Source organism: Meleagris gallopavo, chromosome 5 (genome assembly GCF_000146605.3).
Source record: "Meleagris gallopavo isolate NT-WF06-2002-E0010 breed Aviagen turkey brand Nicholas breeding stock chromosome 5, Turkey_5.1, whole genome shotgun sequence".
Classification (NCBI taxonomy): domain Eukaryota; kingdom Metazoa; phylum Chordata; class Aves; order Galliformes; family Phasianidae; genus Meleagris; species Meleagris gallopavo.
In genome coordinates, this window is record NC_015015.2 from 2,669,934 (window position 1) to 2,696,385 (window position 26,452).

Below are 26,452 nucleotides of genomic sequence, written 5' to 3' on the forward strand. Positions count from 1 at the left end.
TAGAGGGTTTGCAGTTAAACCTGTGAGTTTTGATTCTACATCACTTTGTGTGGGTGGTTGGACCCCTTCTCAGGACTACAAGATGTATAAAGGACAGTATATCTCAGGAATAAATTATGAACTTCAGGGAGCTGTTGTGTGGGATTGTAGCAGGACGTACCTTAATGACAAATATCCCAGTAGTGCAAAATTAGATCCAAAGAACCTTGATTCTCTTATTTTACAGCTGTTCAAAGTTATGGGTTTACATGTATACTTTAAATGTCAGGGAGGAGCTTGAATGATCCAGATCTAATTGTATTCACAAACAGTTGTAAATAATGATTTAATATCCGTGTGCAAGATGTTGTGGTGAGATTACACATCAGCCCGAAACAATAATCAGTTCCTTAATAGCTTTTAATAATCAGACATTTGAATAAAACAAATTTTAGAAAAGTACAGAGTAAAAGCAGAAAATCTTTCTTCTTAATCATCTTTATTAATCCCAAGATGTCTTGCTAAAAAGCCATAAATTGAAATTCTCACTAAATTGTTCAGATATCACAGTTAGAGCACAGTATTGCTGGTGGTTCATAGAATATAGGTGTAAACCTTTTCATAGCAAGGACAGCAAATACTTTCATCTTCTTTCCACAGTTAATTATTAAAGGACATGCTGGGAAATTAAATAACTGCTAAAAGTTCATTTTGTTATGCATCATATTACTGTCCCCTCAAAAGCTGACAAAAGCATTTCACTATTTATGAAGTAGGACAGGCTCCAAACACCCAGGTGACTGAATGGAGCACATCTAGTAGTGGAGGGTGTTGATTGTGTCTGACTCTGCATCCTGTTAACTGCAGTGAGAAGGACGGTAAAGAATCAGCTCAGTGGATGTATTGTTGGGTATGGACACAGAGAGGTAAGGAAGTACATATTTTAAACCTTTCCCTTTCATTTTGGCATCTGAACAAGACGGAAAATCCAGTGGTGCAGAGCTGTAGCTCACCTGCTGCACGCTGCTCCAATGGCGGTGATTTTTGCATGGTGTGATCTCTAGTTGGAATGATACTGAAAGGGAAATACCCATCCCTGGAGGGGTTTAAGGCCCAGATGGATGGATGCTGGGCAGTCTGATCATCTAGCACTTGACCTATTGACTAGTAGCCCTGCTTGTGGCAAAGGCATCAAAACTTGAGGATCCCTTCCAACCCAAGCCATTCTATGATCCTGCAGACCACCTCTGCCAAAGGTTGAGTTTGTTGTAACAAAACTGGACCTGAGTACAGCTGCAACTTGTCTGTCAGGTGCTGAGTCAGCAGCTGCCTCCTAGGTGTTCTAATTTCAAGCTGTGCAGTGGAAGTAGCATTCATCTTCCTGACTTTACTATATCAGCCTTGAAGATCTTGATTTTATCTATGCACAGCATCTGGTGTGATCCTGGCCCTGCCTCTGACTTCTACACAAATTTTTCTGCTCCTGGTGCAGAGGAAAAATAACTCAATGCATTCTTTGAGAGCTCTGTAATGAAAGTTCCTTGTGGCTGTGACTGTCACATGCACAGCAAATACACAGATTCCAGCACTTGTTGTATGACTTGTATTGAAGTGTGGTTCTGTTTAGAAGGGTCTCTTTAGACAAATAACTCCAAAGCAGAGGTCGTTTATTTTAGTAATGAATTTGGTTATGATTTGTACAATGAAGGACACTTGTTTTTTGAAAATAGTGGTTGGTAGTTCATGACAAACCTTTAATAAGCAATGCTTCTAAACTCTTGACATCCCTTTCAACTTCCTAGGGAGGCAGGTGTATTAGTGAAGGCGACTTACAGCAGCTTGATACCCAGTCAGCCCACAAGCTGACAACCCTTATATGCTTTTTAAAAACTGTGTGAAAAAATGGCTTTAAACTCAATGAGGTAGTGATTCACTCTTAAATTACCACACCAGATACCGACCTTACGTTGTGCTGAGTGACAGCTTTCTTAGCAGCTAATGGAAATCAATAATAGATTCAGATATTCACCATGTTAGTTTCTCAATTAAAATACTTTTTTTTTTCTTTTTTCTTTTTGAGGCTAGGCAATCTAGTTTTGCTTGTTCTAGTCAGCAGGAAACTCAGTCCCTATTGAGGACCCTCTTTCGGAGGAGCCGGAGCCTCGACATGACCACATCCCAGTCTGCGTAGGCGCCCTCGAGGTGACGTGTCACTTCAGAGCCTGACTGATAGCTGCTACGGCCGTGCAGCACTCGCCAGTTATCAAACGTTACTATGTCTCCTGCAAAGAGATTGCACAAGGTTTGACATTTCAAGCAGGTAGCATTGAGGCAGACCTAGATCAACACCTAGGGAGCGATCATATCAAATAAGAGGGCAGGTCCCTCTCCAACTCTACTGCTTTTCTCATGTTGGCAGGCAGAAAAGAAAGCAGCTGGGATATTTTAGACAGCATGATTAGACAAGTTTCCTTATAAGAAGGTCCCTGTTTAAAAAAGAAAACACATTTTTCTTCCCAGATGCTGGAATGCATGGACAAATAGAGTCTGCCAGAACTGTGCAAGAAAGATAGACCAGAGTAATATACAAGAAACACCTTTCCTTTTAACTTCCTACCTCATTTATCCACGTGGTTATTGTTTGGGAAAAATTGTACTGAGGTGATGTTAGGTACAGAGATCTACAGAAAACCTGCAACTGGGGCTTAGCCCAGTGCATTATGTAGCCCCAGGGTATGTAGGCTTGCCACATTTCAGAGGCACAATTAAGTGAACTGTGAGGGGACCTACACTCCAAAGAAAAGCTCCTCCTGAACAGAAGCATGACTACTGCAAATCCACATGAAAGGCACAAGGGCAATTTTCACTTGATCTGAAAGTACTTATACAATATGCATCCTGCATTACTATCCCTGTTAAAAGATAGGAAGCTAGGAACTGGCATAATTAAGGCCAGCTTGCCATTTCAATTTTTCTCCCTTGTATGCTACCATTACGATAAATCTCTAATTAACTAACCTCACACTCTTTCTTTCCTCTTCTCCCTTCCCTCTACCACCATTTTGGAGCATTAATTGACAGTACTTTAAAGTACTTTGTTTTACCATTTATTATGTGATCTTATACATTATTTTTTTGTATGTGCAGAATAGGTAATAATTAATTTCCTCACAGGTATTTTAAAGCAAGTAGCATCACAGTGTGCGAGGCAGTCAGATACACTAAGGAGTTTACTTCTGTGACACTTTGTGAGAGGTGAGAGACTGTGCATATCTTTGTTTTATAGCTGGAGAACAAAGGAGCTGAGATTCAGGCCAAGCTAGTCCAAAACACGCTGACTTTTAAAGAACATTTGTGCAGCACGTTATTCACTCAGAACATAGCCCTGTACTCAGGCATTCAGTGTCTGTGCAAGGAAGATAGCTGAATTCTCTGCTGTGCGGTTCAGTCTCCCTCAGCATTGTGCATCTGTGGTTTCTGAGCTGTTCTGCAGCTCCTACAGCAGTTATGAAGGTCCAGCAATGTGGAGTGTTGCACATCAGATGAAGCAGAGGGATGAGGATGTGGTGAACTGGGATGGCCCAACAGCTGTGCAAGTATGTTTCCTACATGGCATGAGTTGTCATTCTCACAAGATAGACTACATTGCCCATCACAAACTGTGCTGTTTGTTTGTTTTTTTAAATAGTGAAGCAATGGCAGAAGAAACTGTGTAAGAATACAGCAGTGAAATAAAACAGGTGACAGAAGGGCTGAAATTTGCTCTCTGTGCCAGGGTAGAGCTAACAGTGCTAGAATGTTTTGACTTGTTAGGAAAAATGTGAAAAATCACTGCAAAGAGAAACAACTTACTGACCTGGTTTCAGCTTGAAAGTAAACTTGTGTTCTGTGCTGTTTAATAAATCATTGAATTCCTTTAGAGCTGCATAAAATGGCCTCACTTCTTCAGCTGGTATGTCAAACACTGTGTCTCTTGTTGCATTATTGAAATTGATGCGAACTGCTTGGCCTCTGTAATCCACACTGCAAAACAGATGAGGGAAGGAACAGAAACCTTTTGACGTGTCTAATGGATGACTGAACTCTCCTGTTGAAGTTTCAGTGTTTTTCTACATCTAAATTCAATTCTATGTCAAAGGACAAGTTCGCTTCCTTCATTCAAGATGATTATTGGGTAGGAAGTTGATAACTAGGGAAAGGAGTCATCAGAAAAAAAATGCAGACAGTTTCCACCAAAAAAAAAAAAATCAGTATTCTGTACACATTAATCATAGAGTCAAAGCTTTGAAATTCAGCAAAAGCTGAATTTGATCTTTTTATAGTGTGTAGTTCCTTAGTCTAAATGCTTCAAATTAGAACCTCTCTTTGGCATGGTACAGATGTGCAGACACACAGCACGGACTGGAACTTAGTAACAAGCCCAGCTGCTGTGGCTCCGTGCCTAGAAGTTACCCTAATGCCCACGAGTTCTTGCTAGTGGAAGGGAGACTGAATAAGGAAAACTATGCTGTAGTGTGACAAAGGAAAGAACAACAACATGCTGGCCAAAAAAAAAAAAACAAAAACCAAACCCACAACGAAGATGTACCCCCAGGCACAGTGAAGGCACCATTTCCCCACGAGGTGGCAGGAGCAGACCTACCAACACACGTTCCACCCTGCATGCATCAGCAATTTTAGTTTCCAAAGTAACTGCGTGAGAATGGAGGCCACTTACTCTATGATCCTTTGTTTACCCTGCACAGCAAAATCACAGTAGTCAACCCCAATGTCCGTGTAGTCTACAGCAGTAGAGGTCAGGATCTGATAAGCTTGCGGATTTTGGTGCTTCAGCTTGTTAGCTGCATGAAATCCATCTACAATTTCGCTCTCACCTCCTGTGGCTGTTTGTTTGATACAGTGGAGAAACTGAACCTGTAATGAATTAAGATCTCATTTCAAGAAGAATTAGCTTCTGTATTTAACATTAATTCTAATCCATTAGATTATAATCCATTAGAATCAGTCACCTCATATCTGTGTGGTTTTTTTCCAAGCAAAACACTGAGTTTCAACCTGTAGCTTCATAGCACTCTGCAACCATTATCATGTAGGCAGAAAATTGAAGTACCATAATTGCATCCCCTCTGAGAGATCTTTTAACACTTGCAGCCTGTTATTATTTTCTGCAAGTCTCTGCTGTCAGTTCTTTCTCTCGAACTGCTTTTTGCTGCAGTCTCCCTCCTTATCTCTCCAAAGAGGATTACTTTGCTCTTGCATTGTGAGTTGTATGCTCACACAGGGGGAAAGGTGGCTTACAGATGGCAACAGGCCTAATATCTGTAATAAAATAGGATTGAGGAAGCTTAATTGCACTTCATAGTGAAATTGCCAAGGAGTAGGATGGAACAGGAACTCCCTGGGATGCTGACAAGTCAAGCATCATGCAAAGCATATTAATCTTTGCCAAACTAGACAATACACATCTGTCATGCAAACACAGCTACCCTTAAGAATGCAAAGCTAACAATGACCATGGAAGGGAAACATGGCCATGAACTATTTCTGAGACCAGTGGAAAGAAAAAATAAGAAACACTGGGGAGAGAGGAGCAGAGAACAGTCTGTCACAGCCTCCTGAAGTGCTGCACCCACAGCCCTTGAGGGAAGGACCAAGCAGCTGCTGGTGGACTCCATCAGCATAAAGCAGAAGGAAACGGCTCTGTCCAAGACTGGCAGACAGCCATTCCTCCTCTAATCTTCATTGGCTTGCAAAGGTTACAAATAGCTTATCCACATGATGGAGCAGCTTCCTGCCCTTCTGTCCACTGCCTTTGAATTCCGTCTTGTGAGCATATTTGAATGAAAAAGGTTTTGCCCTTTTACTCACATTTGGTAGCAGAGAAAGCCTTGGCACACAGAGACACTGAGCTAATTCACATCTGTGCTCAATTAACAAAGTACTGTTGTATGGGAACTGTTGAGTCAAGGCCTGAACCACTGATTGAGCACCTGGGGAAAGGACCTGGTCAGCCCTGGGAGCACAGGTGAAGACAATTCAGCTGTGTGACCAGAAGGGGTGGAGCCTGGCTCCATCTTTCTTAGGACCTCATTTAAGGGCTGACTGCCACTCTTTCTGGACATCCCTCCTTGGTGAAGCTTTCCCCTGTCATTCTAGAATCTTCTGATACAGCCAAGCAATCTTCCCTTCCCTTATAGCATCTCTCTACTGTTCCAGTCCTTTCATCATCTCACCTTTGTTGTAATGCTTTTCCCATTGTATTGATCAGTCCAATTGCTACAACTATTCTTAATCTTAATATTATGTTAATGAAGAGCATCTAAATGACTTTTACAGGCGATGTTAATCTTCATTTATATGTGGATAAACCACACTGACGTTTTAATTAGTGAAAAAAAAAAAATGATATGAAGTACTCTTGACAAATAAGAAAGGGAAACTGTAGGTATAGATGCAAACCTTTGCAGGTCTAACTTGTTCCTTCGCCCACATTTCTATTACTTTTCAGTTCTCTGATGAAGTGGACTGGGCTTTGCTGTGACAGGGATGGGGTGACCACCTATTTCCTGCAGTGGTTCAGCTTTACAGAGTGCCCCTTCCTGAAAGGAACATTCATGAACATTCAAGGAACATCTGGACGTTGTGTTGAGGGCTATGGTGTAGTAAGAACTATTGGTGATAGGTGGATGGTTGGATTGAATGATCTTGTAGGTCTTTTCCAACCTTGGTGTTTCTGTGATTCTTTGAAAGGGTGAAAACTTGTCTAACCTCAGCCAGTTTGCAGAAGGCAATACAGTATCTTAATCATTCTTCTCCCAATTGCTTCTCCTCTTGTCCTAAGATGTCACAATGCGACTGCAGCATCTAAACACCCAACTTGTTTGATATAATAAACAGTATCAAAAGCACATACCGGACCCTCGTGCTTTCCCCCTTTGCATTATGAAGAAGCTGGTAGGTTCACCTTACCCCAGGTGGATGCTGCAGGACAGGGTAGTCGGTGTGAAAGCACAGCTTCCCTGTTGTGTAAGCCACATTGTTGGCATCTGCTTTGTCCTGCACTTGCCAAGTCGGCCTGTACAATGAAAGGGCAAAGAGCAAACGTGTTGAACAATCAGCTAGTGCAAGGTGAGAGTGGGAAATCAGAGTAGAGGAGAGTTACTGCATCTGAATGTTACGAAAAGTTTTGTCATTTCACCCCCAAGTTAATGTTAAAGCTTCACAGTCTTGGAAAACACACTAACCTCCCCTTCCCCAGTGGGACTTTTCCTGATACTTGCAGACTTGCCACTGAAGGAAAAGCTTTCTAACTTCTTTTTCTCTCCTGCTCTGAGGGCTACCCCCTTTATTTGATTATATAGTTTGTGACTTAAATTTGACAAAACGTTCTAAGAAACTTTACTCACAACTGCAAAAAAAAGTATAATCTTTGTTATACAACAAAGCCACGAATACATCACCTTGCAGCATAACCAAAATATGTTTCAAGTGATGTGCTGCACAGGAGTAATTAAGACCACGAATCACGTGTTAGGATTGTACAGAGTACATGCCTGAAGACAGCCCTCAACAAATGCATAGCAAGATCCCTGTCTATGTGTGTCACCATAAGCAGTCAGGAGCATAAATTACTTAAAAGAAAAATATAAAACTCATTCTATTTCCTATTTAACTACTGTACACCACATATACTATGTGGAGTGTGCTCAAGTATTACTTCTTAATATTTAAAACAGAGGCTAAAGAACATGGAGACCAAAGTCATTTCATATACTCCACAAATGCTTTTCATTCATTGCAGGGGAGTTGGACTAGATGACTTTGGTCCCTTCCAACTCAAACAATTCTGCAATTCTACATAGGATTGCTGGAATGAGAATCATTTATAAGTCATTGTGATACCACCTTGCAAAAGAAGTCAGAGCTGTCCTGCTGCTATGCTTGGTAGGGAGCTGGTCCCTGGAAACCCTCCACATGTGGAGCTGCTGTCAAAGCTCATCACTGTCTGCAGCCAGCCATGGTCAAAAAGAGAAAGCAGTGCTAATAGGGAGCTGGGTGCTAAGCATGGAAAATAATCAGTTTCACTTTATCAGGGTATCAATGGCTCTGAACTCAGCCACACAGAGAGCTAGCAAGTGCAGGAAAAGTGAAAGAAAGAAAACAGGTAGTGTTAGAAAGCTCTCACCCTTAGAGAGAAGAGAGCAGTTGGAAAGGTTTATGACTTAGAAGTCACGGTTAAATTTCAACCTCAATTGCTTATACTGTTTGACTGAGCAGGAAATTTGGCACCAGGCAGGCATAGCAATTTTTTTTGGCATTAAGAGGCAATGTGAGCTCAGTCTCTCTGAGCAGAGAACTAGTGTGCCTGGCACATCTTTAGTTTTGGCAAATGGTTGCAGTAGGAACTGAAGCCACATTTAAATTGTCTGGCCTTGCACTTTATTAAGAACTGAGGTCTCATTCACAAAAGGTTTGGGACTATGGCAGCCAGAGCCCTCTGGGAGGTGTAAAGTGGGGCTGCCCAGAGAAGCTGTGAATGCCACATCCCTGGAGGTGCTCAAGGCCAGGATGGGGCAGCCTGCTCAGGTGGGTGGGAAGCAGCCTGTGGCAGAGGGTTGGAACTGGATGGTCTTTAAGGGCCCTTCCAACCCAAGCTTTTCTATGATTCTAATGACATTGTAGGGTAGCATGTACCAAGCGGACATTAGATGTGAAAAAATGCTTACATTTTTCCACTTGTCTGGGATATATCTGTTACTGTTACATTCCAGTAAGCATACATGGCCCTGCAGAGGTATGTTTTATTTGCCAAGCTGGACCAATCCAAATTCATCCCTTTTCTTTACAGTATTTGTTACGTCTTGCATTTGGGCACTGGTGAAATAGCAAGGGGATTAGCAACAGTTATTTTATTACAGTTCTAAAAATCTCTTTTTAGAACTGTCTGCCACAGTAATCTGTGAACTTTTTTTTTTTTTAAGAGAGGAAAAGACATAAAATGGCTCTAAGCCTGTTGTTAAGACTGGAAGCTCAGGAGAGTTTCTGCTACTGTGAGCAATGTCTGAGAACAGCACAACTGAGTATGGCACTAACTGCCTGAAAATTTAACAGGTTAAGTTAGGAGAAAAGATACCATAGGTAAAGCCTTCTCTCCTCTGTAGTATTTGAAGAGTGGATTCCAGATATACATGGCAAAAATTAAGCAACTGCTTTCTTAAAAAAGACTTGAAAAAAGCCAGCATCGCTACCCCCCAAAAATAAGCCAAAATAATAAAATTATTTTTTAAAAGACTTTAAAAAAGCAGGTCTGAAGAGTCATTTAAAGCCCATTTCATGAGCACCGTGTGTGCCAAGGTGTGTGTAAGCCTACAGCGAGGAGGAGATGTGGCTAACAGTTGCACAGCAAAATAGTTTGTGACTCTTTTGAGAAAGGTTAATGCTTTGCAGCCCAACTTTCTGTTTATGGTCTTTGTGATGAACAGCATGAAAATGAAGAAGGGAAGAAGGTTTAATCAACACCAACAGAAAATTTGATTTAAACAGTGAAAGCAGCTCTAACTCTTATTTGTCCAAATGGTGTGGACTGATGACCAATTTCCACCTTGGCCTGAAACAAGGGGAAGTATTTAGTAAACACTGTTCTTTATAATCATATTTGGTGAGAATCAGTGAGGTACACATCTAACTTTATGAAAGAGATGTAAAAAAAAAAACTCTAACTGATGATACAATTAAATCTGAATCTTTTGTTGGCTTAACTTTCTTACTAGGATCACGTCAGAACAGAAACAGCAAGAAGTACCACTTTCATCATGGCACAAGTTTCAAGTAAGACCTGTGGTAGACTGCCAAGCAGAGAAGTGCCTGACATCAGGAATGCTTTTAACAGCAGAAAATGTTAACTAACACTAGGTGGGGTTTCCAAGTCAAGTAGGGAGTTCTGTTCCCATTGGCTTTAGTAGGATTGACATGACTGAATCCCAGCTAACTGAAATCTACTTTTCTTTCTGGCCCAGTAAGTAGAAAGGGGGAAGAAAAAAAGCCTCCGACTGCATAAAGGGGAAGAAAATCTCCCTAAGTTGAAGGCTGCATGGAATGTGGTCCTTCTGGCAAAGGCTGACTTTTTATATTTCTACTTCTTTCTGTTTTAAGCCATTTTAGTCAAAGGAAGAGACATTGGCTACTGCCCTCATAGTTTACCTAGTTATTTTCTAAATGAGGTAGGTCCAAGTGAAGGACAAGACTTGTATATTTTTTTTATTATTATTATTATTATTATTTTTTTTTTTTTTAAAATAGGGGAGAAGGGAGCTTTCTAATTGGAAAGCTCTAAATATTCTGGTTTTGGGGTCTATTCAGGCACGAGAAATAACTGTGCTTTAATATCTATCACCCCAGGAGCATACAGGGCTGGGATCTGTGCCCAGAGAGGCATGGGACATGCTGTGGAACTGGGTTCTGGATTTCAACCAGCCTGCATTTTACCTCTCCTCCTCAACGTGTTGTCCGTTCCTGGACAACACATTGACTGAAGTTAAGATGAGAACCTACTCCAGAAATCTTACCAAGGAAGGGGTAACTTAGGCCAAGCTGCAGAGTTCACTGTTGTTTGTGGATATAGCAATTTGGAAGAGGCCTTCTGCATAGCCTCATGGGGTACACAGTGCTGCCTTGTGGATCTGCTTGTGGCTTTTCAATAAGAATTGTCCTTGCATCTGCAAGCAAGGAAAAATTAATCCTGTTTTAATAAATTAACCCACAAGAGAGGTCCAGCGAGCTGAATTCAAATGCTCTGGAAGTAATTATATAGCTGGCAAAGCAAGGTTATTAAAAATCCCAACTCACCCATAAAAAGTGAGACGCAGGAAACCAATCCTGTGGCCAAGCTTCACCAACTCTCCCTGCCTTGTAGCAGCTCCTGTTAGCAGCACAACTCCCATCTTCTTCAGGGTGCACAGCCACTTGTAGGCACTCTCATCATTGTACATGATTTCTTCAAAAGGCATTTTGGGAAGCTGTAGGTCTGAGCCCCAGTACTGATGTTCTGAAAAGGAAGAAATAAAGAAGCAACTATTCAGCTATTCTAGCATTAGAGCATAGAACAGTCAAAGCATGAAGAGATTTTTATGCATTTGTGAAAATGCCCATGGTCCTGCAGCCAACTTGCAGGGACCTGAACCCCAATCCTTAAGTTTTTCTAGACAAAAAATAATCTTCATGGTAAAGTGCAACAAAACTTTGCAGTGAAGAAGCAGATTTAAGTCAGAAGTTCACAGCACAGTACAGCAGAAGACATACACAGGTGTAACAGCTTAGAAGCTGAGTAACTACCTCAGATGCATCAGTGACTAACCAATTTTCTTTTGTAGGTTTGTCTCCACAAAGGCACATCCAGCCAGATGAAATCCTGCAGGATGGTGTCATTCTTCATCTTTTTCATATTTGGAGTGCACTGATGCTATTTCAGATGAGTGCCAGTAACAGCCCAAGATCATTTACAAATCCAAGGGATGCCAGGAGGTAAGGAAACCAATGTAAGGAAAGACTGAGCAATGAGCAGGAAGTTGGGTTCTGCCCATTCTCAAACAGCATTCATGAGAGCATAAAACAATGTAAGAGTTTTACCAGGGGGGCTGGACTTGATGGTCTCCTGAGTTCTCTTCCAACTCCTGCAATTCTGTGATTCCGTGATGCAAAATTCTTCCTGCTGGCTCATGTTCAGCTGAGCACTGACCAACACCCCCAAGTCAGTTTCCTCTGCACAGCTTTCCAGCCACTCTGCCTCAAGCCTGTAGTGATGCACTGTTCTTGTGTCCAAAGTGCACATCCATGTCCAGAAAGGAGATGGACACAGACCTCCCAGTCATGGAACTTAGCATAACTCATAACTCCCTGCCTGACTTAAGTGGAGATGCCAAGACAAAGGTTTTCCATCTATCCCAAGATCTTAAGTGTGAGGGGCAGAAGGAACTCCTACCAGTAGTTCTAATGGGTAGCCTCCCTCCTGCATGGAGCAGGCTGCTTCAGCCTGTCTCAGTGCTGGAAGCACTCGGCTCCACTGGTGTGCCCCATGCTTACAGTTTCTTCACTTGCACTTCAAGTAGCTCTTCCTTCCCTGCCTCCTTTCTGCTGTAGGACAGAAACTCCATTCCTTCCACTTTGGTACTCCAAACTTCAGAGAACACTATGACTACAAGTCAGTCATCTTACCTCATAAACAGTGAGTAGCCCAAGAGCCCCTTTAAGCTCTCCTGCACGGCTGCATCTCCTTGTGATTAAAGATACCTCTCAAGGTTATGCCTGTGCAGAGAATCCTTACACCTTGATGTTCAAGACACTTTGCTGATACAGGTCCTCAGTAAATGACTAACAACCTGTTCTTTTTTTTTTTTAAGCTTTGCTAAGATCATATCTTAGACTGATTGTGACAAGAATTGCTGACCAATTCTGGGACTAGGAGAGGATCCAGCCACACTTAGGCTCCTTACCCCTGTGGTCCAAGGAGTTTAGGAAGCAAGGGGGTCCATTCTGAACCTTGTTAGTCAACAGGAGGGCCCTGTATGTGTTTAACCCTACCCTCTATGCAGAACATCAAGCGTATCCAGCCATCTTGATTCTTGTTAATGTTGTGATTTAACAGCAACTTCTGTCAGTAAACATATTCCTGTTCTTCTGTGAAGAAAGAGTATAGAGCATTTGTTTCCATCTTCCACACCTCAACAGGAGATGGCATCTGCTCAGGATTGCTTCTCCAGGACATATAAGAAAATGTTGGGAAATCCTTCTCAAGATGATGATTAGAAGTAGTGGTAGCGGTAGCATTTACTTTCTCCCTTGTGCAATCACCCTGTCCTTTAAGAGACACAGATACTCACTGCTGGGACTGAATGGTCACCCAGCAGCACCAGGTTGCTATGGCTGTTCCCTATTGCTCCTAAAAAATGGAAGCAAATGAACCAAGTATAACCATGCAGTATGGCTAAGCACTTCCTAGATCTGTAACAACTGCAGTAGCAAAAGGCACTTGATAAACCAGCAAGGCATAAACACACAGAGGCTGGGCAAGCAGGAAGGCACAGATGGCTGCATGCTTCATGTACAGGAAGCAAGAACAAAACTCAACAAGAGTGCAACAAGAGCAAATGAGGGGTCCTCCTTTCCATTCAAGAGAAGAAGAAAACACCAACACAGAATGAAGGAAAACGAAGGAAGAACGGTGTACCACACCACTGGTTTCCTACCTCAACCAACACACAAAGTCCTGTACCTTGGAAGCTGTGCAAGCCACAGAGTATCAACACTCCTCTATTTTATACTCACAGATAATTTAGGATGAGTTTGCTGTGGACTACTTGTGTGCTGATGTGACGTATACAGTTAATAAGTGTCAATCCAATGAAGTGTTACTTTAAAACTTAAAACTGTGCTGATGTCTTTGGAACAATTGCTGAATCTGGGATTGCTCCATGGAAGGAGCAGTGTGCATACATACAGTTGTACCACGTGCACTTGGGACTTCTCTTTCCAAACCAGCTCAGCATCTCCCCAGCCTGCTTATCAAGTTGAAAGGTGCTGAGGGTACAGTGGTGGATACCAGTAGAGCGAGGAGCAGCATGGTGATACAGGGGGACTGCAGAGGGTGGCTTTGAAATGGGGCCACTGAGATCCTGCCAGACAGAAAGTGAGAAGACAGGAAATTAATCATGGAGCCCAAAGCACAGCTTCTCACCAGGATACTTTCTGGAGTCTGGCAGTCGTTTAAGCTGTTAACTTTAATTAAATTTGTCTGTGCTACTGGCACAAGGCACTGAAATCCACAATTGAGCATCATATTTTGTACTTAGCTACTGGTGATTTTCTCCCCTAGTTGAAACGATTGAGGAGAACATGCCCAAGTACTGCACAGTATGTGCCACAGAACCACCCTGCTCTTCTGTTTATTTGCTTCTTCACTCAGAGTTTAAAATAGCCACCTGAAATGGCTGCCTGCACACCTGAAAGAAAGCTGCTGTGTAGACTCACTCATAATTATAGTGAAAGAAATCAAGCGAGAAAACACTGTTAGTAGATTAATACTGAAATAATTACAGGTTTGCTGGCATAAGTAAATCTCATGTTAGGGCACAGCTTCTATCAAATGAGCTTGTAAGAAAGAACCATTAGTAAATTGCTCTCCCTTGTTTCACCCATCCACATATCTCACACACACCATACGTACCCACAGCTCCAATACTGAAAGAATGGTTAATAAGTGCTGCTACAATTTCCTCCGAAATCTGTTTGTGATGCAAGACTGTTTTCAATTGCTTAAAACTCCAACAAAATATTATCTCCAGACTACAGACTTTTCCCCCAGCCTCTTTTTTTCCCCCTCTCTAAATGATCAGAAATAGTGTACATATCATGCTGAAATGCAACCAGTGCCATCTGCATTGCTACAACCTGCACCTGCCTCTCGCTGGTCACTAGATGGACCTGGTCTGTTGCACCTGTCCTTGATGCTGCTTTTGTGGTCACGCTGCTCTGAATCCTAATGTACAGAAATTAACAGTAACTGTCACTGGACAGCAAACACACATTGCTTAGCAACCTTTATAGACAACCCAGGATGGCATAATGTTCTCTTCGATTCTGTCTGATGGCTGCAGTGCTGGAGTTGTCCTGGCTTGGCTGCTTAGAGGAGCGAAGGTGCTGCAGTGATGGAGATGTCCCAGATTCTTTTGTAGAAACTGCAGTTCTTACATCTTTCAGTCCTTTTGTGGACTATTCATAATTGTGGAAGTTGACTGCAAAATGAGGTAATGAGGTGAGATCTGTCAGCTCAACAGGAAAAGCAGTGCCAGCCACAGACACCACTCAGACCCACCTGGCCACATGCTTGAGGTGACTGTGGGCACAGATGTCAGTGCAGGCTGATTTCTTTCTCTCCTGTGCAAAAGACCTATTTCAGACTGTCTGTCTCCATGCTCTTTTCTTACTGATTTCATAGACTAGAATCATAGAATCACAGAATGGTTTGAGTTGGAAGGGACCCTTAAAGACCCAACTCCCCTGCAATGAACAGGGATACCTACAGCTCCATCAGGTGCTCAAAGCCCCATCCAGCCTGACCTTGAATGTCTCCAAGGATGGGGCATCCACCACATCTCTGGGCAAATTTCCATTTGTAAGTCGCATAAACTGTCCAGTTACTTGGTTTGTATGCACAAACACATCTTCAAACCAAAGATGTTGCACAGCAATGGGTGAACAGGACAAAGATGCCCTCTTACTTTTTGTTTCACAGACATCTTGGCTATTTTATTACAAAACTTTCTAGAGACTGGTTTAATGGCAAGTACTCTTAAATCAGAGCCCTGTTCTTACAACTAAGACATTACTGATTTCTCTTGCTTCGTTTGAAGCCGATAATTCATTAGAGATTGCACAACAAAACACAAATAGATTTTCAAGTATTTAACAAAAATAATTGTTTTAAATCCCCACCCAGCTTACTCAGCACTTTCACCAACATCCACTTACGTTGTCTGATCATCAATCAGAAATGATACCACAGAAAAATGCAGACTGCATCCTTTACAAACCCCCCCCTCCCCAACTCTGTTTGCTGTCCAGCTCCTTTGGCACTGATAACAACCACTACAAACCCTAAGAGCAGCCTGCAGCATGGGAGCTCTGGGGGATTTCACCTGGTCACGGAGGGAGAACCTGCACTGCAAAGAAATGGAACAGGGCATTATGCAAGGTGCTCATAAAAATGTGAACCACGGTGCAACAGCTGCAAAGTCTACAAATTTCCAACCACTCCTATTCCCTACTCGCTCTGGCTTAGGCTGGTTAGAGATCATCACGTGTACCCCAGTAATAAGCTGCTCACATGGGCCATCATTTGTGCTCCATCCCACGTTTCAAAGAAGCTGCAGTATGACTGACAAGCTGTTGGATCTCACAACATGCTCACAGAATGAAGGAAGTGCAATCCCTGAGGAGACACATAGTCTCACCTCATTAAATTCCTCCGTGAGGCCGCTCCACAGCCAGCCGATCACTGCTCCACTGTGCTTCACTCAATACACACCTTTTCACACATTTTGGAGGACTGAGAAAAAAATAAAATATAAATGTTTTCCTTTTTCCTCTATTAAAGCTTATGCAATTTAAATAGCTGTAGGTACGCCATGCGAACTGCCAAGAATAACCTCTGAAAGACAAATTTAGTTTTCCGTGCTCGTGCAGGTAAATATCCACGTGCAAACTAATGGAATATTTGAGTTTTAACTTTTCCTTTCTGGTCTTGCCTGCTGTACCTCATCTTCCTTAAATAAAAGGAGAGTATTATTATATCAGGGAATATACCAAAAGATTTCCCCTCACTTTGGAGAACAAACACATGCAGATGGAATTTAACTGCAGCTCCAAGCGCTGCTGGCTTCTCTGCATACAGGAACTGCAGTGTGTTCCCTTTCAAAGTCCCCATGCTCACCGTGTTGCTGCAAGTTCCACCTCATGGTAGCACGCTCCTTTTGCAGCCAGCAGACATGGGTTCGAGGGCATGTTTTAAATCCTACCTCACATTTCAGAAAAGAAAGACTCTAAGATCCCTGCCCTGCAGCAGCCTGTTACTGCAGCCAAAAGCTTAGTATTTCAGCTACTGCAGGAGTAAGCTCTCCCCCTGGACATTTCCTCCCACTGTATTGTGCAATGACACTGTGGTAAAAGTGCCAAAAGCTGAAAATGTACTGTGTACAGCTCCAAGTTCCACTTAATCCTTGGGAAATGTATGGAACGCAGCAGCAGCTGGTATCTGAGACAAAAAAGTCATCTAGTGCAGCTTGCAAAGTTATTATAACAAATATTCCCTTACTTCATGATCTTTGATTCAACTTGAAACTTTCAGTACTTTATCTGAACTCCAATTTTTGCCTATTCTGAAAAGAATTAAGTATTTTCATACACGTACACATGCATTTTTTCACAGCACATGCATGCAAACCACAAGCATGGCAAACGTGGTTGTTTTTCTTCCTTTTTCCTTTTCTTTAATTTCTTAAATTCTTAATTTCTTAGATGTTTCTAGACCACAGAGCTTTTCCAAGGCAACATGTTGCCTCTGTAGCTCTTTTTAATGCACGGTGCCCAAGCAGGTACAGTGCTCTAGAAGCTTTACTCCATGAAACAGAGCAGAAGGGCTCCTTCATCTCTGGTCAGAGTTCTCTTTGGACTCCACTGACTTTGAGCCAGCCTGTTGGCATGGATAGAACCAACCCACTCAGCTGGTGGCTTATTTCCCTACCTCAGAGTCCAACAGCTGCTGAGCTGCAGCATCTTCAAAGGAAACTGCCACAACTGTGGGTGCTTCAAAATATGAAGGAAATGGACTGTGGAGAGTTGCCAAGCTCATATTCTTTTGCTGCACTGTTGCTGGAGAGCAAGTACTAAGCTCAGTGAATGCTTTAAAGTTGTTTTTTTTTTTTTTAAGATGTTTTCACTATTTGTCCTATTTGTGATGAAAATTTAAGGTTGTAACCCACATCCTTCAACACTTACAGTTGGTCCCTGCTTGGTACCATCAGCAAATTCAGTGCAGCCTTTTCATTCCATCACAGTCATTGAGAAAAATAAGCAAAAGTGCTTCAGAAAGCACAGAGCTTCGCAAAACCTACCTTGATTTATCACCTAATCTCAAATCATTACAGATACTCTGGTTATTCTTCAAATAGGCCACATTTCCTTAGCATATTTATGATAATTTCATGAGCATGTATCAAATGATTACTGCATTTAATGCTAAATACCTAAAGAAAATTAGGAAAATAATCAAAAGCAAGAGCAAACTCATATTTAGAGCATAAACCAAACCAATGGTCCTTGCAGGACTGCATAAAAAATTTCACCAAAGCTAGAAAAAACATCTTCAAGTCCTGTATCCAAGTCATTGATGAAAACACTAAAGACAGCTGGCCCTGAAAAGGAGCTCTGTGGAATCCCATTACTGACTGGCTGCCAGCCTGACGTAACAGCAGTTCCTATAAACCTTTGTGCTCGACTCATCAACCAGTTGTTCACCCATCACATTATATTTTTGTCTAGCTGAATGCTGGAAATGCCGTTCAGAAAAACACTGTGAGAAACAGTTTTGCTGAAATCCAAAACAATTACATCATCTGGTTTCCACTGGTCAACGAGCTCAGTAACCTTGTCAAAAAAGGAGATTATAATGATGTGTAGCAGAGAGTTTTGTACAGCCTTATTAATCTTTATGTTTTACATATTAGTTACTGTGGTGGTTTCTTTTTGTTTCTTTTTTTTCCAGAGAGGTCTTAGGGCTTAATTAAAATACATTGATGCTAGGTTTAATCCTTCCTGTAGCTGCTGTAGACCTGGGGCTAATTTCTAACACTTCTTTCTGACACAAGCATGGACTAACTTTACATGATGTTTATTTGCCTGAAAAATAGTAAAGAACTTCCTCTCATGACTGGCCCCAGAGACATCACAGCCACTTAAGTAAAACAGTGTACTTAAGAGGTGTTCAAGGCCAGGTTGGATGGGGCCCCGGGCAGCCTGGGCTGGTATTAAATGTGGAGGTTGGTGGCCATGCATGTGGCAGGGGGTTGGAGATTCACAATCCTTGAGGTCCCTTCCAACCCTGGCCATTCTGTGATTCTGAGCACCTGATCGAGCTGTGGCTGTCCTTGTTCACTGCAGAGTTGGACCTGATAGGCTTTAAAGGTCTCCTCCAACCCAAATGATTCTCTGATTCTAATTCCAGTAGGAGGAGGAGAGACAAATAGTAGGTTGACACTAAAAGCAGCGATATATGTGAAGACCTCCTTCCTCATCAGACCCACACAGAAGGATGATGTGCTGTCAAATATTTATAACTTGGCAAATTAGCAGGTTTATAACTCTTTGGGAAAGAGAGAGGAAAACACAAGAAAATGAAAAACAATCCAATACACAAAGATATTCATGTTCTTCTACCACTACTTCCTGGTGGGAACTGATCCCACTCATGTTCCTTATTATTTTATCATGTCAGCATAGCATACTTTTTTTCCCCACTACGTAAGTACAGTTAATAATAGTTTCCATTGTATTCCAGCAGAAATTTAAGAACATAAGCTTTTAAAAACTAAGGAGTAAGAAAGAGAGCAGTGAGCCATTAGCATTTGGACAGCCTTAGTTCTCACTTGCAAAGCACTGCTGCAGTTGCCATATCAAAAATCTCCATGTTTACAACTGCAGCTGAATAATTCACAAAGAATAAAAGCAAAGGTCTCGCAGAATTATTTTTCTTGACCAATTGCACTGTAACTAAGAAAACCCCACATCTACGTGCTTTTCAAAGTGTGAAGAATGAACTGCCTTTGAGAGAATTAGTCACCACGTCTTCCAACTTCAGAATAGCAATTTTGGGGAAAGGAAAAAAAAGAATCCCATTTCTTGATCATTCCAGATTAGCCACAAAGGCTCTAAATGAGAAGTCTCCACAAAATGAGATTATAGCCTTTGCCCAATTTCTGCAGACAGCACGCGTGCATCAACAAACACCTGGAATTACTCAGCATTTAAGCTGTGGCATGGTGAGTACCAACTGGCAAGCTTAGAACCTTTTACTGGAGAATAATAAATTCATATGCTTGTTTTTCAGTTTAAAACAACTAAAATGTTTTTAAAATGTATTTAGTACTCTAAGAGTAGCTGGATAGAAAAATCTGGAACTTTCTGAGATTTAAACACCTGAATTAAGTCAGAGTTATTTTCCCCCTTCTTTTTAGACCCACAGTGTCTACTAATGGAAACAAAACAAATGATATGAAATTACTTGGAGTTGTGTGGTACAACGCCTTCAAAAATACATTCTCTTTTTTATAAACAGGAAGAATTGAGTTGAGAGGTAATCTCTTCAGGGGAGGTTCAGGTTGGATATGAGAAAAAAATTTCTTCTCTTAAAGAGCAGTGAGGCACTGGCACAGGCTGCCCAGTGGGTTGGTGGAGTCACTGTCCCTGGAGGTGCTTAAGGAAATAAAGAACATGGAGTCAAGGCACTGATAGATGTGGTCAATGGGCATGGGCTGGAGTTGGACCAGATGATCTCAGTGGTCTTTTCCAACCTTAATGATCCTAACAGTTTACAGTGACCTTCCTCAAAAGACTATATACCTGACTGTGGGTGTCAACAGACTCCTTGATAAATCTTATCACTGTGAAGCCTTGGGAGACTGGAATTAAGACAAAGAGCAAAGGGAGTCAGAGGATAAACAGGAGGTTGTTTTGTATGCACTGTTAATCTTGTCACAATTGATAAACCTTTCCTCCTTTATTACTGTTGTTTGGGAGAAGTTAGGGCCAATTAACTGTTACAGGAACTTATTGCTTGTAAGTGGGTGGTATATAAGATGTATGTTGAATACAATAAAGAGATCTATTCTGATGTTACAAGAAACTGAGAGAGCTCTCCAACTCGACTGAGCACTGACACCTGATGAAAATGCATCTCAGAAACAACTGGGAGGAGAGTTTCTAGGGACAGCTGGTTACTTTTAGAATAAATTTCATGTGAAAATTTTGGGTTTTTTTTTCCTCCAGAGAAGAAAGAAATGGCATTAGTTATTGGAATGGATCCACAATGTAACTAAATGACAGGAAAAAGAAAAGAAATGATTGCACTGGCACAATTGCCAGCATCTGTAACAAAACAAATCTTTTAGTAAAGCAGACATAACTCTTTCAGAAAATGCATTTTATATTTGTCTGATTAGCATAGGCACCACTGACAGATGCACGTAAGTTAGAGGTCTGTGTGTATACATGTCTGTATTTAAGTGGTGTTGCAAGCTCCAAGACCTAACCACAGGTGATGCACAGGCTTGCCTACAGGCTGTAATATTTGTGCTTCTCAAAATGTGCTAGCAATTACAGCTCTGAAACTGACAAAGCCACAAACGACCAAAGCAAAGCAACTAAGAACCAGCTGACATATTGAAATTAAAATTCTGGAAGGTTGCACTGTTATTAGCCGCATAGCAAAACGAAGAACAACTGTAAAACAAAGCACAGACAAGTGCACATCCTCTGGTTTCGACTGCTTGTGCCAGCACACTGCTTTCTCCAGCAAATCAGCTATTGAGGAGGAAAAAAAAGGGAGCAGCAGCCTTGACAATGTCAGCAATGAAGGTTAACCACTAACTAGAGCACTCTGGTGAGCCTGCTCTTGTATTTGTTGAACCAGCACAGAGGGCTGCCATTTCAGATCATCGTCTGTAATGCTATACTGCTAGGATATGATCAACTACTTAAGAGCATGTCATTTGCAGTGTTGTAGCTGCAGGGACCAGAAGGAAGCTGATTTTCAGCTTACCCCAGTACACAAGGAGAAGCTGGTCTCAAACAGCCAGCAAATTCACATGCCTTAGAAATGCAGCCTTCCTTACAAATGAAACCTGAGAAATGCTGGAAGAAGCAACCTGTCATAAGGAGCCAGGTCTTTCCCAGAATTATGAAGAAGAGCACATTGACACTACTAAGCAAGGCCAAAGTTAATGTAGTTACTCAATGTAACTTTTGCAAACATATTTCCTCAGATCACCGAATTTGCAAAGGAGTGTCCAAAGAATAAAAGTATCTTCACTGCATATTTTTCTGGACTGCTGCACTGAAGAGAAGCTGTAGCAAAAGGGAGAAGCCTCCAAAAGAAGCCTGTTATTTAGATCCTGAAAGTAATCACAGTGTAAATGTGGCAAGTCATGTCTGGTTAGGTTTTGTAACAGAGGCAAAAAGAAGCATTGTATCTGAAATACTGCAATCTTGATTACTGATACATTTGGTAATAACAAGACATCTGGATGAATTTTTCTGAGCATCTGAGCATGAATTAGAGCAACATTTGACTTACAACGTTCCCCCAAAACGCTACACAATGTCTTGCTAGCTTCCACAGCATCTTCACTTCTCCAAAAAACAACTCAGAACCTGAGAAATCAAGTCTAGCAGTTTCCCTGTACTAGGTTTGCATCTTCATCACGCTCACTCTGGGAACACGCCCAAGCCTCCAACTTAGTAAACACCATCGTTTATTCTTGCCAAGGCAAAAATAGACATCAACTTTTATATCAATCACCAGGGGAAAAAAGTTCCACTCTGAAACTAGTAAACAACTGTTACATGATCTACTGAAATGAATGGAAATATTACTCATCAGCAGAAGCCTTACGCTAGTTACAAAAGGTTGAATCTGGATAACTGACTTTTGTTTAGGAGAATGAGAGCTAGGAGCTAAGGAAGATGTAACCTGCAGAAACCAGCACCCTAACTGCCAAGCAAAGCTCAAGAAGCAGATGATACTTATGGTTTTGTATTTTTGCATTTATAGTCTTTCAAGAAAAAATAAAAATCATTTTCCTTTGTTAGGAAAAAAAAACAAGACAAAAAAAAGAGCATAAACAGATTGGCCTTTTGCTGAGGAAACCAATAGCTGGATTTGAATATCTCACCATCAATCTGCCTCTTCTTTCCTTTACTAGGATAAGACCTTATTTCAGCAGATAAAATCTTAGCTCTGAATACTTTTCCACAGCTTTCTGCAGCAGCAGAACTCACAGGAACACCGTCAAGGCGAACTGCAGAAATCTGGCAAGTTTTCACACATTTCACACTCCCAGTGTGAAAGACTGCTGAAGAAAGAAGAAATGAGGATGTGCATCATGGCAAGCCTACTGATTTCATAATCATTCATTCAAAAGGGTGAGTGATGTGTAACCATAGCTCGTACTGCCTGTGCTACAATGCCAGTTGCACAAAATTCTTCATTTCCAGAAGGCAGCCTGCTACACAGGAGGTACAGGAGACAGAGCAAACAACCAGAACTTCAGCACAAGGCACTGGTAAGCTACACAGTTACTTTTTAACCAAAAGCCATGGAAAGGGGAAAAATATTTCAGTTACTAACTTCCTTGCAATTTGAAACAACACACATTGGCCTTATCACACAGAACACCACTGCTCCACAGGACTCATTTTTAGGCCTCCAAACCTTATCTGAAAGGAAACAGCTTTTAGGAAAGCGAACACAGCCCAAGCAGCAGAACATCTCCCTTCCTGCAAGTGGGCTGGGACAGAGCAGAGCTCTTGGCCCACAGTCCAGAGATCAGAAGAGGTGAAAGGGCAAATGTGATCCCAGAAACTGTTCCTGCTTCAGCTGGATAGGCTTGGTCCTCACACAGAGACTCTCTATCTAGATAGGGTCTGCAGCGCCAGACCACGCGTGTCTGAAAGGTGTGTGACACACGTGGGTTTAATTCCTACCTGGTAAAAATAAATCTTCTCTCATTTCTGCTCTGGCTGCTTCAGAGAAGCATCGTTTTTTCAACCACTCAGCTTCATATTCACTTGTGTGTTCGTCGGGCCACGTGATAGATATCTTGTGAAATAAAAAGAAACGTAACGTTAGGAAAAAAATAGAAATGATAGAAATTGCAATGTTTAAATCAGTAATATCACAGCTTCCACGTAATGTAACTGCAAACAATTAATGAAAATCCAACCTGAACAGCATCCAAATTCCGATGCCTTTTATAGATGTTCATTTTCACATGAGCACATGACCTAATTTGCTATTTTCTGTGGGCTGCTGTCACTGCGTGTACTTTGCCTAACAGGAACTGGGAAGCTGGCACATTCCATTGAGGGGAACACTTCACTACAACTCAGAAGAGCAAATCTGCCTTTCAAAAAACAGGACAAGAAAGACGTATGAAAAAAGTAAATGTTAAGAGACAAACTGTTCAGAAGTTTTGAGACTTTTTTCCTTTTCAAGTAAATAGATGTATAAAAATCAAAATGACATACAAAGTTGCTATACGTGTCAGAAAACGTTAAAATTTACAGAAAGGTCAGTTCCTGTTTCACCTTGCTCAACCAACCTCCCCTTTTCATGAACAGATGCTAATATAGATGGATAGATATAGACGCAGAAGCTGGGCCAGCGCTGAACGTTGGGTTATGCTTTCTACGGTATCTTTTCTATAGATTAAGATCATCATCCTTACCTTTCTCCTGTCTGTCAGAGTGACTTCCTTGGCCACGATGTCAACATCCAGGTCCTCGAAGAGCAGCTTGCGGGCCTTGGCAGAGTGCAGGAAGCAGTGTGGGCACTGGCAGTTGTCCCGCAGCCAGACGCAGGGGTAGCAGCTCTCACTTCCATCCTCCCACTGCACGCGGACGAGGTGTTCCGCATCTGGAGCCTCCACTTTCCGTATCCCCGCGCTCATGTAGCCCGTGTAGGTCCTCCGTGCTGTCCCCCACCAGCAGCACTGCAGGTTTGCAGCCCCAGCAAGCAGGCGCCGGGTCACGGGGTGGACTTTGGTCCCCAGAAGGACACGAGCTGCCAGCCTCCACATGCTGACCTTGGTCGGGTCGCGGCGGTGTTCCTGCAGTACCACAGAGAGCAGATTATTATTTAGGGAGCAACTGTATCAGAAGGAGCACTTTAAGGCTATTCTCCCCACTTCCTTCTAGCTAAGTATTTAGGAATACCCATCGTCTTGTTTATGGCTTTTGAGACGCAGAGGATGTATTCAGACCCGTTTGTCCAAAAATCCCTGCGTTTAGCAGAGCTTCGGCTGGATTCACCAACTTGTTCATCCTTGTTCCCGCAGCCGTTTGATACTTACAGCATAAAGGTCCCTTCGTAAGACACTCGGAGACAAGTTCCACAAACCTAACATACGTACTACTGCCGAGCTACTGAGGTTTCCACTAGTTCAGAGCTGAGCAACTCAAATTAACTGTACGCTGTGCTGAAGAAAGATGGTGCATCCAAATCTTAAATCAGAAGCAAAGTTCTGGTTTAACACTTTCCTCGGGCTCCTGGCAAATCAGTAAGTAATCCTATTTGTTTTTAACAGGAAGTTTAGCCATTTCAAAGTTTGTATATCTACTCCTAATTTGTTCAGTGTTTTGTTGTTTTTTTTTTTTCCCCTGCTGTTTTGGTTCTTACACAAATATTGATGCCTGGTTGCAACCAAAGCCTTCCCCATGTCCTTACGCAGGGAATCTCTCTTTAGATTCAGTATCTTTACACACTAAGATGTAGAAGAGCTGTCAAAGGATTCCAACTAGCATATTGAACCATAGGGTCCAATAGTATAGGACCCTAGGGTCTCCTTTTGTTTTTACTTCATTTGATTGAGTACAGCAAAGCACAAAATTGATTTCTGCTTCTTTTTCTTTGGGCATAGCAGTCCCAGAAGAATCCCATTAATTACCAACTTTCACTTGCAATTCAATCCAAGGAACAGCTTTGTGCACACAGATTCAAACCTCTTTTATCCAAAAATGGGTTTGTATCCAGACTGAATATATATTTCCTTCTCTCCATATGTATGTATATAAAACATACACACATCCATATGTAAATACAGGTACTGCTTTAGTAACTGCTTGGGATAAGACCATGAGAACAGGATTCCATTTTTGAAGTTGAAGGCTACCAGGAAGCTCTTCTGGCTTACCTGAGGTGGGGAAATTCTGAGAACAAGATGTTTTTCATTATGTGAAACATCCATTTAATGAGTTCCTCACGTAGTTCATCTACAGTGTATTTCTTTCATACATGCATTACACCCAGAAGAGTTCACTCATGTCAGTTCACAAGGCTTGCCAAATAATTTAAGTATCATGCGCATGCTTAGCGTTGAACCTGACAACCCACTAAATTGCTTTAATCATTTGAAGCTCAATGTAAAAAAAATAATTAAGCCTTTAATTTCTAAAAGTCTTTCAAGGAAGACTCATCATCAAGTCTAAAACACTATAATAAGCTTGACAGATTCAAAGGGTATCCAAGCTTCTAGTATTCTACATTCAGTTAAGAAATCTAAACTTGTTTCTAAGAAACTCCTTAGGAAAAAAAAAATAGAACACGATGTTGGATTTTTTAAATTATTATTATTATTTTTAATGACAAGGAATTAAGGTGGGTTTACTGTCTACCTGTCACAGAAGTTGCTTAACTGCTATTTGTTCTCCTGGCAATGGATCTCTCACAAAACACATCTCAAGCAGAATTCTAAGTCAGAGACATATAGTTTTGTAAATGCTCTGGAATGAAGGGTCAACTTTAAAAAAAAAAAACAGATGCAACCAATCCTGCCAGACACAATTTCTAGTTAAAGTAAGAGTAATAAAACTTCTGGAAGGTATGGAGGTGAGGAACACATGATTTATGTTACACTGGGGAAGGCTGTAAGTCAAATGGGAACTCCCAGTTTTGCTTGGATGCAAGAAATGAGTACGGCCGGGTTCATCTTGCCAAACTTTAGACATGTATCAGAGTCACCTGCACCTGAACATCACAGGCACCACCTGCAACACCCATAAATAATGCACTCATTTAGATCCCAGCTCAACTGACCTATTGAGAAACCTGCATTAGGATGAGGAGAATTGAACTCTTATTTCTCTCCACCAA

The 26,452-nt window shown here is 41.7% G+C and overlaps 1 protein-coding gene across 1 annotated transcript; it reads right to left on the reverse strand.

Annotated features, from left to right (window-relative positions):
• Nucleotides 1-381: 381 nt before the first annotated feature.
• On the reverse strand, nucleotides 382-24,410 carry BBOX1 (gamma-butyrobetaine hydroxylase 1). The gene is made up of 7 exons (XM_003206092.3): nucleotides 24,030-24,410; nucleotides 23,287-23,401; nucleotides 10,825-11,023; nucleotides 6,949-7,054; nucleotides 4,697-4,893; nucleotides 3,836-4,002; nucleotides 382-2,261 (listed from the first exon to the last, which is right to left on the reverse strand). The coding sequence occupies exons 1-7, from the start codon at nucleotides 24,378-24,380 to the stop codon at nucleotides 2,101-2,103; spliced, it is 1,296 nt and encodes a 431-aa protein (XP_003206140.2). The 5' UTR covers nucleotides 24,381-24,410; the 3' UTR covers nucleotides 382-2,100.
• Between the last annotated feature and the right edge of the window lie 2,042 nt (nucleotides 24,411-26,452).